Source organism: Mesoplodon densirostris, chromosome 7 (genome assembly GCF_025265405.1).
Source record: "Mesoplodon densirostris isolate mMesDen1 chromosome 7, mMesDen1 primary haplotype, whole genome shotgun sequence".
NCBI lineage: Eukaryota > Metazoa > Chordata > Mammalia > Artiodactyla > Ziphiidae > Mesoplodon > Mesoplodon densirostris.
In genome coordinates this window covers 115530450-115543911 of record NC_082667.1, presented here as the reverse complement: position 1 = coordinate 115543911, position 13462 = coordinate 115530450, and the positions used below count along the sequence as shown (strand labels likewise).

General features: G+C 40.5%; 1 protein-coding gene across 1 annotated transcript in view; it reads right to left on the bottom strand.

The window, feature by feature from the left end:
* Nucleotides 1–6309: 6309 nt before the first annotated feature.
* CRTAM (cytotoxic and regulatory T cell molecule) overlaps nt 6310–13462 on the bottom strand; it is a 24280-nt gene continuing 17127 nt past the window's right edge. Inside the window, exons 7-10 of the mRNA XM_060104886.1 lie at nt 11976–12059; nt 10017–10163; nt 8268–8354; nt 6310–6440 (exon numbers count right to left, since the gene is read on the bottom strand). Of these exons, the coding sequence (XP_059960869.1) occupies nt 6310–6440; nt 8268–8354; nt 10017–10163; nt 11976–12059 (449 nt within the window). The remainder of the gene's footprint in view (nt 6441–8267; nt 8355–10016; nt 10164–11975; nt 12060–13462) is intronic.

Here is a 13462-nt window from a genome sequence, read left to right as displayed (position 1 = left end):
AGCATGCAGGTACATTGTAAATATTTTCATGGAACCATTGTAAAAGGTTGCTCATGCAAGAAGAAAAATAGGAACAAGTAGCTTTAACTTTTACAATTGAAATAATCATATAACTGCTTGACTTGGTTACTAAGAAACAATCTGTGATTAATGGGAACTTGGGGAAATATTTTAATAGGACATCTAGAAACTAGGGGATATTTGTTTTAAAAAATCTTTATAGAATATTTTGAGGTTTGATTGTGCTAAGATTGTTTGGCCACGTACCTGGTAATGTAATCAACTACAATATATAAACCTGTGATTATAAACAAAAGAATGAAGAAGAAGAATCAAGAATAAAGACATGAGAGAAAGAAACATGCAATGCTGAAGTAATAGAATTATTTCCTTTGCCGATGCTAGCCATCCCTCGGGTATCCCTGGACTCGCTGGAGCTGGACTCCGGCAGGGGAGAATATAAGAAGTTGTTGTTGCCTTAGTTTTGGTTTGTTTCTGTCTGAAAATAAGATGTAGAGCAGAAAAGGTAGGGAAAAATTAGCATATTTGAACAGGTCTAGAGTAGTGATCTATGATGACAAATTTGCTCATGAATGCATTAGAGGAAGGAAAAGCGCTTCTCTCTTAGAAGGTGTAACACTGTAAAAATAGAACTGCATTTCATCTAGATCAAAACCCCATTATAAATATAGCAAATTACCATGACTTCAGCCAGGGGAAGTAACAGGAGATTATGTTGTTGGGTTAAATTAGTGACCTCGTGAATGATCAGCAGTTCAAACCATCCTCTTCCTCTGTGGGGAGACTCCCTACTTGATGTGTGCTTAGTCTGTTGGGTAGTATGATTTTTCTCTCTGTTCTTTTTACCTTATGAGAGATGCTTGGAGCCAGAGAATTTTGGTTTGGTTTTTCTTGAGTCATTTGAGAGGAAGTAAAATAAGCATCTTTCTGACTTTATCTCCAAAAGGTAAAACTAAGAAGGATCATGAAATAGAGATTTCTTGGTTATTCTTTAACTCCATCTTCCAATGAGCAGAAAGAAGTAAGACAGGAATAAAGACACAGACCTACTAGAGAATGGACTTGAGGATATGAGGAGGGGAAAGGTTAAGCTGTGACAAAGCAAGAGAGTGGCATGGACATATATACACTACGAAACGTAAAATAGATAGCTAGTGGGAAGCAGCCGCATAGCACAGGGAGATCAGCTCAGTGGTTTGTGACCACCTAGAGGGGTGGGATAGGGAGGGTGGGAGGGAGGGAGATACAAGAGGGAAGAGATATGGGAATATATGTATATGTATAACTGATTCACTTTGTTATAAAGCAGAAACTATCACACCATTGTAAAGCAATTATACTCCAATAAAGATGTAAAAAAAAAAAAAAAAAACCATACCATTGAGCCAAACACAAAGTTATTCTGGAAATGGGAAAATCACCATGCTGTCATCAGAGCTCAGGAAGAAGAACTTAATCCATTGATTACAGATGTACCTGCCTCTATGTGACATATGCAACATATTAAAGAAATTTACCATGTTAAAAAAAAAAGAAGTAAGCATGAAATGCTCTCTTAAGTTATATGTAAGGAATGAGACAAGATCCTGCTTTGGTCTCTTTAGGAGGCAGGAACCCAAGGTTCTGATCCTGTCTCACTAATCAGTTGTGTGGACTTTGATAGTTGACAAAACCTCTCTGGGCCTCCGTTCCCTTTCTAAAATACAAAAGAATTGCTCAAAATCAGTGCTCCCCAAATTGTGTTTGTTAGAACAATAATATTCCATAAAACAACTGTTTTGTAGTTTAAAAGGTGCTCCATTTAGAAGCTGGAAATAATTTAAAACCCAATTCACCCAGGTTACATAACAACGTAGGGATCTTTACCTCACTTAACAAGGAGTTCTGAAATACTCAGCAGCTTAACAAAATCATCAGGGATTAGTTGTACTCTGTCTCTTTTCTATTGCATCCTCGCCACATTAGCTACGATTCCTTGATGGGGAGAAAATAGCTGTGGCAGTTCTAAGCATCACTTCTTGTTATGGCAACATTATAGGGGAGGCAAGATGTTTTCATTCTGAGTGTCTCTTTTTATCATTAAGAGAAATCTTTCCCAGAAGCCCTGTAGGAACTTCCCCTCCTGTCTCAATGGCCAGCATTATTTATTTTTATTTTTTTTTTTTCAAATATAGTTGATTTACAATGTGTTAATTTCTGCTGTACGGCAAAGTGAATCAGTTATACATATATATATATATGCATTCTTTTTCATATTCTTTTCCATTATGGTTTATCACAGGTTATTGAGTATAGTTCCCAGTGCTATACAGTAGGACCTTGTTGTTTATACATTTTGTATATAATAGTTTGCATCTGCTAATCCCAAACTCCCAATCCATCCCTCCCCCACTCCCCTCCCCCTTGGTAACCCCAAGTCTGTTCTCTATGTCTGTGAGTCTGTTTCTGTTTTGTAGATAAGTTCATTTGTATCATATTTTAGATTCCACATATAAGTGATATCATATGGTATTTGTCCTTCTCTTTCTGACTTGTTTCACTTAGTATGATAATCTCTAGATCCATCCATGTAGCTGCAAACAGCATTATTTCATTTTTTATGGTTGAATAGTATTCCATGTTATGTATATACCATATCTTCTTTTATCTCAATGGCCAGCATTATTTTATGTGCCTGAGCTGAAACTGACCACTGGCAAGGGGAGTGGAACCATGGCTGATTCAAACCAATCATGATTCTTCTTTATGGCTGGGGGGGAGGCCTGCCTCCCCTGAAGCACAGGACTACACAGTGGGGGGTGGATACTAGAACAAAATCACAGCTCTACTAGAAAGGAGGAAGCCATTGGCCAATGGTCATTGCGTGGGCAACCATCACAAATTGTTTTATGTGGTTAAGTGAGTTTGATCTTTGCTGGGTTAAACAAAGCCAAACAGATTCCTTTATAAGAAGACTTTTCAGAGCCTTTACTGTGCTAATGTGCATCATCTCTATGAGGGAGATATAATGTTCAACCTTTTCCAAACTTATTTGACCCCAGAAAACTTTTTTTTCTTTTTTCACCGAGCATCCATTAACATTTCTAGGTCACCAGTGTTCCTCAAAATTTTAGGAAATGCTTGAGATGAACTCAAAGATCCCTTCTAATGATCATATTCTATGGTTATCTATAAAACTAGATTCAGATTTGTTGAGATGCAAGAAATCTGTACATATAGCTACTGTATTGGTTAGGGTTTCTGCAGCAAACAGGTGATGCATTCACACTGGGCAATTTGAGGAGATTTAATAAGTGAACTCCTTCCAAAGCTTTGGGGGAACCACAGAAGACAGTGCAGGATCCCCCTAGGCTCGATGAAGTGAGGGAAGCAAATAGATTCCCGAACTAGAGACAGAGAGAATTGCCTGATGGGAGATGTGACCTCCAGTCGGGGGACCCAGTCAGTTCCTAGCAATCTTGCACACACATCCTCTGCTCGCCTGCCGGAAATCCACATTCCCCAGCTGGAAGCCAGAGAGAGGGCAAGGCAGGCTGCTGATGTTTCCAAAGTGGCAATGTTCCAGGGCACCCGGCAGGTAGGAAAGCGGGGAGAGTGAGGAGGGGTAATTGAAAGATAATGAGCACAGCTACCCAACATCTCATTTTTTTCTAAATGTCCCCCTGGAGTCACCCTAGTATAACAGTTGGAGGGGCATAGCATTGAAGCCAGACAGACCCAGATCAGCATCTGGGCTCTCTCCTTACCTGGTTAAACGCTCTGGGTAGTCTCCTAAGCCATTTTGTAGAGTTTAGAGCAGCTCTTTTGTGTCAAATGTGCATTATAATACCTACCTTGCAAGAATGTTACAATGATTAAATTAGATTACCTATATAAAATGGCTCCTAATAGGTCCTTTCAAATGTCGTTTTTCTTTTACCTGTCTTCCCTCTGCTATTGGCCAAATATACATTGAGAAACTACCATAGGCTGGGCACCATGAACGTTGACAATTTTTTGTCCACAGAATGCGTTTGGCCTGTGGATTGGGGTGTGATTAATTTGACAGTAACAGAGTATAACCCAGTGACTAACATAGGATAGTAACAGATTGTAGCCTGTTTAATAACAGAGGAAACCATGAGTCCATACAGGTATCAATCAATAAGTAACTTGAAAGTTTGATGAGAAACAGGATATTTACATAGTTTTAAAGCATCTCCCCACAAAATATTAACTTAGAAAGCAGAAAAGAGTAAGTTTACAATGGAGAAGTTTGGCAGACACCACCTTCATCAAGTGATCAAGGTGGATATCATCAATAATGGGATCGATAAAATGCAGTGTGACAAACAAAACATCCCTGACGTGATAGTCCTGTCAAAGTTGCATAACCTGAATCCAACCATGAGGAACCATCAGACAAAGCCAAACTGAGGGACGGTCTACAAGATAACTAGCCTGTAATCTTCAAAAACGTCCAGCTTGTGAAAGGGAAGGCACTGTGTGACAAACTGAATAGGATGAAAATGAAACATGTGACTCTGAACTGGATCCCCTGGGAGGTTTGGGACAATCGGAGATAGATGGATGAAGTCTGAGGTCTGCAGTACAAAAACGTCAATGTTTATTTCCTGATTTTGGAGGTTGCGCTATGGTTATAGAGGAGGGTGTCCTTGTTTGGAGGAAATACACGCTAAAGCATTTGTGGGGTGACAGGACATCATGTCAATTTACAGTGGTTTAGAGGGAAAAGTGTTTCATTCTATCCTTATGCCTTTCAGTAATTTTGTGATTGTTAAAAAAATGGTATCATGAGAAAAACATCAGCCTGGCTAGATCTGGCCCCTGTAACAAATTACAAACTCATAATTTTTATGCATGTGTTAGAGCAATGCGGGGGGCAGGTGGTATTATTTTAGAATTAGTTTATTCAGGTCCAAAGAATGAGAAATGTCGTAAATGTTAGGGGGGAAAAAAGACATGTCACATGTCACTTTCACACGTGAAAGTGAAGGGAGGAAGTACGACTTGGAACAACCACTAGAAACACAAATACATATTCTGCTCTTTATTAAATAATTTTTTAAAAGCATCTATTAGGTCAGTAATCGGGAAATTCAGCTCATTATTTTCTTTTGTACGTGTTTTTGTAATGAAGTGCCCTGGTAAAAAACACTGTCTACCAGGTCAACTCTTGTGATTTAGCAAGACAATTAGAAGAAAATGGAAACTTTGGGTCTGCCTTGAACTAGCACTTGTGTCTTGGGGCATCAGTCTTGGGACCTTCATGCTTATCTGACTCACGCATTGTTTTGCATGACTTCTCCCAGACAGGGAATGGGCTGGTTACAGCTTCTTAAAAGTGCATCTTGAAAGTAAGCTCCTAGGATTAGAGACCTTCTTTGGGTCCTTTTCATCCCGAAGTTTTTTTGTTTTGTTTTGTTTTAAATTGGGTACTGTCTCAATTATCCTTTATTTGTAGTTTACCTTGAATTACTCTGGTAACCTATTGAGGTTTTTTTTTTTTTTTCTCCAATTCGCGCTGTCTTGGCGCACGTACGTGTCACCAGCTCTTTTTTTTTTTTTACTTTTTATTTTTATTTTATTTTATTTATGGCTGTGTTGGGTCTTCGTTTCTGTGCAAGGGCTTTCTCTAGTTGTGGCAAGTGGGGGCCACTCCTCATCGCGGTGCGCGGGCCTCTCACTATCGCGGCCTCTCTTGTTGCGGAGCACAGGCTCCAGACGCGCAGGCTCAGTAATTGTGGCTCACGGGGCCAGCTGCTCCGCGGCAGGTGGGATCTTCCCAGACCAGGGCTCGAACCCGTGTGTCCGGCATTGGCAGGCGGACTCTCAACCACTGCGCCACCAGGGAAGCCCCCCAAAGTTCTTTATTTGGAAACCAGAAAGAAAGACAAAAAAAAATTTTTTTTTTAATAGTTCCACTAGAGCCCAGCATCTAATATCTCCTGTTCCCTTTACAGTAAGATGTTAGCTGGTCACATTGACCCTGATCCCAAAGTTTAGTAGAATCCTTCTGCTCTGAAGTAGTATCAGGCATAATAGGTTCTTTCTCTTCTTTTCTTTTTCTTTGTTTTTTTTAACTACAAAGCTTTATGTCCATGGGTTAGTCCTCATTTGTTGCTCTGAGTCCGGGGCAGATTACACTTGGAGGGCACCATCTTGCATTGCACTCAAAGTACTTTTTTTTGTTTTTCATGTGATGGTAATTATGCTCCTTCCCACAGGCTGCTCCACTGAGGTGATGATGAGGCTGCCCTGAAATCCTATTTTCTGTTGCAATGAGCACTACACAATGCTCTCTGGTATATGAGTGAGCTCTCTTTTTAATTTTGAAGGTTGTGCCTTTTCCTTCGTCTTTGTTTTTGCCTCTGAGTACAACTGTGTGATGTAGTTCATGCAGCTCTTAGAGCGGGAAGCTGAAAGAAAAACGTAGCGAACACGAACATTTAGTTTGAACAACATCGCACCCATTTATTTGAAACACGTGGATTGCACGTGGTATTTGTAGGTCCGAATGTTAATGTGTTAAAAAAAATCGAACCTGAAATTCACTAATGTGTATACACGGTCTTGAATACCCTGTTATAGTCTAATTTTTAAAATGTCTTCTTATGTAAACTATATGCTCATAAACCTGAAATAAAATATATAGACATCTCTGCTATCAAATATGTATTGCTGGACAAAAAAATACATTGCCTTTAGCATAATTTCATACTGAAAGTAAGAGGGCTTATGGGAAAAAGAGGATTGGGGCGACCCACTGAAAGCCTATGCAACTCTGTACACGGAGTCTGGAAACAGCTCCAGAAGGTAGCTTTTAAGTGAGCAAAAACAATAGAGTTGAAATGCTGGATTTGAGGGTGCTGAGGGAAAGAGGATGGAAGTGGGGGTCAGAGCCCAGGATAAAGTGCAACTTCCCACAGCTGTGGCAAGCCGCCCCCCCACCCCCCGCCGCCCCAGGGAGTCAGGGTGGGGGCAGACCTTTCTGGGGAGGGAGTCCTGAGTGCAGATGCTCCTTTTGTTTTTTTAATTGTTTTTAAAATTTTATTGAAGTATAGTTGATTTACAATGTTGTGTTCATTTTTTCTGTATAGATACTCATTTTAAACTTTCTTAAAGGTGAATTACAAGGGCTTCTGCTTGCTCAGCAGCTGAGCTGAGGGCTTTTCTTTTCCTGCTAAAGGTTATAATTCTGCTCCCACTCTCTGTTCCCCTTGCCTGGGAGCATCGACGTAGGAAACAACCCCCATTACACGTTATACTGACGTCATTCTCCCCCTGACAGTCGTGGGAGGAGATGGATGTTATAGAAACACGCGTTGTACTACAATAGCCTGTATGCAGCTGACACACATTTTCCCCTCCCACACCCAGGTCTCGCACAGACCTCTCACTTGTGCCCCTCTTCCTGCTATTACAGCTAGTCTTTCTTTCCGTTTCACAGCCTGCTAGGTCAAAACCAAAAAAAAAAGCCAGAGGTGGTGTAAAAGAAATGCTTCTTACAAAGCCTCAATAAAACCAATAGGAACTAGTGGCAAAGCTCACTGCATTTTCTTGCAACTTTTGGCAGGTGGAATAAGTTCATTTGCATGGAGGAAACAATGGTTGGAAGGTGTAAGATCCTTGTTTTGCTATATTCCTAGCTTCTTTCTACTGGATCTTTGTCAAGAGTACACACACACACACACACACACAGAGTCTCCTTTTAGACTCTTCTTTTCATATTTTGCTTGAAGAATTGCAATGAAGTCATCCAAAAGACCTGAAACATTTCTGCTTGAATTAGTTAAGCCTTATATTCATTTATTCAATACAGATTTATCCAGCACTCCATCTGTGCCAAGCCCCAGGCTAGGATCTGGGGGTACACATAGAGTAGATCCAGTTGCTCACCACTGGAGGTGTACTGTGGTAGCTAAATTAACACACCAAACATGAGAGTCTGGCGTGGGAAGTGCTTCACTGTAAAGGTGTATATAGGATACTGGGGCACACAGGAGGGTTCTACCTGTGTGTGACAGCGAGGACTCAGGGATGGCTTCCCAAAGGGGCATACCTCCCGCTACCTGAACTGAACTGCTACTTCTTGTTTTTTAAGAAGTATTTCCTCAAGTTCTACAAGATGATTTATGTGATTTGCTTTTTCTTGTGCGAAAACTCAAACTTTGATTTTTATTCTCCTCATTAAAGGCAACAAGTTAACCTCATTTTTCAAATCTCAGGTCACATAGTTGACTTACTTTGGCTATTTTTCTCTTGGGATGATGTTTCTTCATTATTTGACCTTGATCTGTAACTTTCTAGAGTGTGCTCTGAAATTTCATTTTCTGCAGGAAGAGAAAATTGTTATTGATTTCTGGTGCACAGAGCATCATCTGTATTCAGAACTGTACGTTTTGAGTAAGAGCATACCTGTTTTTATACCATAGTGGGCTTATCACTCCCTCCCCCATACCTCATGTCCTCATTCGTTCAACAAATCATTTTTTATTCTCTACTATGATTCCTGCAGGCACTGTGCCAGGCAGTATAAGAGCTGCGGAAGTCAAATGACCGCAGATTAGAATCAAGTACTGTCTTTTGGGAAGAAACAATTCCGGTAGCCCTTAAAGAGGTATGGGGGCGAAGTATCAACGGGAGATTTTGAAACAATAGTATGGCATTTGCCTATTGTGCAGATACAGCTGGAAAGCCAGACCCTGTGTTTAGGTATATTTATGATGAAAATGTTAGTGCATCTGAATATCTCGAGACATTGATATTAAACTAGGAGAAGTGGTACTTTTAAGAGGGTCATAGCCGTTCAAAGATGTAGTATTTTGCCATGGGACATCATGAGTTCTCTGTTACTAGAGGTACTCAAGCCGTATGTGGCTAAATCAGCAGTGTCCAAGATCACCAGAATGCAAGTCACGCATGTAATTTAAAAGTTTCTAGTGGCCCTGCTCAGAAAGTAAAAAGAAGCAGGTGAAATAAATGTGTTTTATTTAACTAGTAGATTCAAAATAGTATTATTAGACGTATTCTTGTGTGTGTGTGTGTGTGTGTGTGTGTGTGTGTGTGTATGTGTACTGAGTCTTCAAAGTTGGGTGTGTGTTTTATCCTTACAGCACCTCTCAAGAGCAACTAGCCACAGTTCATATGCTGACTAGCCATATTGTGGCTACTGTATTGAACAGCCCAGGTCTAAATAACCACTCAGAATTAAAGAGGGGATTTAATCCTGGCACACATTTAGGGAATGAATACAGCAGATGGTTATTCTGGGTAACTTCTAAGGTCCCTTCTGTTTCCGATATGTGTTGAGTCTGTATTTTAGTAGATATCTTCCATGCTAGCTAAATAATTTTGTTTTTGTTTCCAATGAAATAAACTTTTAAATCAGAATGCTTAGGGAAAATTACTAACGTATGGTTGATGGAGGCTGAGTGCATTCTTACAGTGTAAGAATGGGACCCAAAACAGTCTATTATATTCAACCTTTGAGTATGGTTGACGGAGGCTGAGTGCATTCTTACAGTGTAAGAATGGGACCCAAAACAGTCTATTATATTCAACCTTTGATTGACCATTCCTAGAATAGGAGCTCCTTAAGAGCAGGGACTTGGTCTGTCTTGTTGGCACATGTGTCCCCAGTGCCTGGAAGAGTGCCTGGTACACAGCAGGTGCTCAGTGAATGCTGAGCTCAGTGAATGAATGAATGAATTAATGAATATGCTATTTGGTATCTTTTGTGAGTAGAAGCCTCCACAGTTTAATGCCAATTCCTGGAGCTACTCTAGTTTCTCTTGGTCGTGCACTCTTTAACTATAGTTCCTAGAGAATCACATCCTGTGTTCACTGCAAAACAAACAGTTGCTTATTTGAATGACAACACTCATCAAATAGATAGTACAGCATTGAATGGAAAAGCTTTGACAGAATTTCCCTTTGGGCTGGCCAATTGTTTGAGCATCTTGTAGCCTCCGTCAGGTTCTCTGCCCACTCACCTTTTTTCCATATAACGTGTGCTTTCCGAAGCTTCATGATGAAGAGCTGGACGACGATGAAGAGAATGAAAATGAGGAAGGACACGAGGGTCAGCAGCAGGATGCCGCTCTTCCTCCTCGTCAGCCCCACAAACTGACGATTCGCTTCTAGAAGGAAAATGAAAGGATTTTAGACAGTTCGAGGGCTTGATTTTTTTTTCTTTTTTTTTTTTGTCACTGAGGAATATACGCAATGTTTGCAAAATATAGTAGAGGCTAATACACAGCTGAGAGGAAGAGACGACAGAGAGCTTTACCCTGAAAGTAAAGAGATTCATGTCATTTATTCTCTGAAAACAAGCAAGCAGGGATACAGACAAAGCAGTTGTGTGGGATGATTTGAAAAAGGTTTTTAAGTTACATAGATATCGAGCTAGTTATTTTTCGTCTCTAGTGGAAACGTGAGAATATTAAATTATAGTCAGGGGATTCAAATTAGATGTTAAGGAATGGGTTTTCAGCAAAGTGTAGTTAAGTAGCAAGAGAGATTGTTAAGGAGTTTGTGAAACTATGCAAACAAAATGAAATTTCATTAATCTTGGCTAGGTTAAATGTGGTCCTCCATGAAGGCATCTAGAGATAAACCAGATGAGCTCTTAAAGATCCTTCTAGAATTCTGATTCTGCGGGCTCTAATTTTGCTAAATGTCATTCACGGTCCCTGTCATCTCAACCAACAAGCCATTGAGGAGTGTCAGCTACGCGTAGAACATTGTGCTTAGAGCTGCATAAGGCACAATTCTTATGTTTTCGGGAGAGTTGTCTGTATATGCAAACAAACAAGTTCATAGAAACAAGCAGAATTAAGATATCTGTGCCAAGTTCTAGACCCTCGTGTGTTAATATAATGATGTGTTCAGGGATTCTGAGGCAGGAGTGGTGCCTGAGTTGGTCAGGAAAGTGTTCAGTGAAGATATTGGCCTTGAAGGAGGGGTAAAGAGAGGAGTGATGCGGACTTTTCCTTTCATCAGGGCAGTTAGGGTAAACAAGGGCAGGGCAATCTAAATGGGATGAAGTTTTCAGAGAAAAATATGTATTCTGGTCAGGACCTTATAGAGACAGGACTGCAGAGGTAGGTGGTAGAGAGCACCTTATGGAGGGTTGAAGGCTCACATTCTGTGCTGTGGACTGTGAGCCATAGCAGTTTTCTGAACATAGGTGTGAAGAGTGCAAAGGGATGTTTTGATAGTAGGTGCTGAAAATGCACAGCAAGGGGAGAAACTAAAGTTACAATACCTCCAGCAGGACATGTGAGGTTCTGCCTCGGGGAGGTGGCAGTGGTAGTGGACAAAATACCTAAAAGGGAAGACTCCAAAGTCCTTGGGAACCTATTGATTTTATGTGTGTGTGTGTGTGTGTCCACACACACACACACACACAAGAGGGAAGGATGTCACCACGGTTTGGGGCCTATGTGATGCTTAGGACAAGCTGATTTTGTGGGAAAAGGTGCTGTTCAGTTTTTAGACATGTTGAGTTTGAGGAGATAACAGAAAACTCAGCCAGAGATACGTGGGAAATGGAATGAAATAGGGACTAATGCTCTGGAGAATGTTCTGGAAATGCAGGTATGGACATCTTCTGCCTGGTGGCAACAGAAACAATCTTGGGAATGGAAAAACTCCTTAAGCATTAAGGCAATAACCAAGGATGGAGAAGTAAAATCAAATCTACATAGAAGAAGTCAGAAGAGGAAGGGACATGAGCTAACAGACATGAGAAGGAGTGGTTAGCAAAAGTAACAGGACCAGGCAGAGTATGTCAGGGAAGCCAGGGAGACAACTAAGTAAAGGGACAGGAAGTGGCTGACCAATAGAAAGGTCAAAAATAATGAGGACCGTAAAAGGCTATTGGATGTGTTGATTAAGAGGTTAAAACATCAAGTGTTTATGCTAAATAAATGAGTGGTGGGAACACTTACCAGTGGCCAAGTGAGAGACTTGAGTGGTTTGTTCTTCCTCTTCCTTGTCAATCTCTGAGGTACTAGAATCTTCCATTACTGCAACTAAGGTGAAAGTAAGACATGATATATACATATGACTATGTATGTGCTGTGTAGTGTGTATATATGCACAGAGTCATCCTAAAGCAGCTTTGGAAACCAAATTAAGTGATCCTCATTAAAAAAACAACAATGAGGTTATTAGTTCATACTGACTTCTTCCAAAAATAGTGGCAAATGGTCAGGATCAGTTTGCCTTTTTTTAAGGTAAATGTTTATTGAACACTACTCTGTGCCAGGCCTTAAACTGACCATTTGGTATATATTCCTTCTCACTACAGCTCTGAGCAAACAGAGGTTTTGAAGAGTTAAGTAAATTGTCTAAAGTCCTACAGCAAATAAGTGGCAGAGCCAATATTGAGACTCAGAGCCCCAAATTTCAACCAGTATTTTATGCTTCCTTCCTGAATCAGGCCTATCAGTTGAGAGAGTTTTAGGATGCTTCAGGATAGCAACTGAACACTGAAGAATGGCATCCCAAGCCTGATGGATAGAAAATCCATAGCCGGAAATGCACAAAGCAATGATTTTTTTTTTTTTTTTTTTTTTTTTTTTTTTTTTTTTTTGGCGGTACACGGGCCTCTCACTGTTGTGGCCTCTCCCATTGCGGAGCACAGGCTCCGGACGCGCAGGCCCAGCGGCCATGGCTCACGGGCCCAGCCACTCCGCGGCATGTGGGGTCCTCCCAGACCGGGGCACGAACCCGTGTCCCCTGCATGGGCAGGCGGACTCTCAACCACTGCGCCACCAGGGAAGCCCAAAGCAATGATTTTTATGTTGAAAATCAGCTCAGTTGTCATTCAGACCTATGCTTGCTTCCCCCTTAGAAGTGGGATGTACTATGATGATTTTTGCTAGGTAAGAGAAATTATAAAAATGAGATCTTTCTTTCCGATTTTGTTGTTTATCTTCCCTTTTCTTTTTTTTTTTTTCCCTCTGCCGTCTCCTGGTTTTTAGCCCATTGCACAGCGCCACGATGTGGACCCCAAGGGGAATGAAACCACCCCTTCTATTGAAAATGAGTATTATTAACAGTAATAAAATTGTAGAAATTGAAAGCTGAAAGGAATTTTAGAAGCCATATTTCTTAAATCTTATATATGAAAAAGCAGAGGAGAAAATTCAGTTATTCAGTAGTGGTGTAAAGCAATTTAAAGACAACGAGATTCTAAACATGTTTAAAAATATTGGATTATTAAAGCAAGTGAGGTGGCTTCCTCACTTCCACTTCATAATATTTTCAGTTTCCATCGCCCTGCAGAACAAGTATGTACGTACGTGTGGTATATATGTACTTATCAGTGTTTAAAGAGCCTAAACATGTACTTCTCAGAATTATTCATGATAAACATTTTAAAAATGTGATCTCATACTCAGAACTATGAACATGATAGTGATATGAAAGC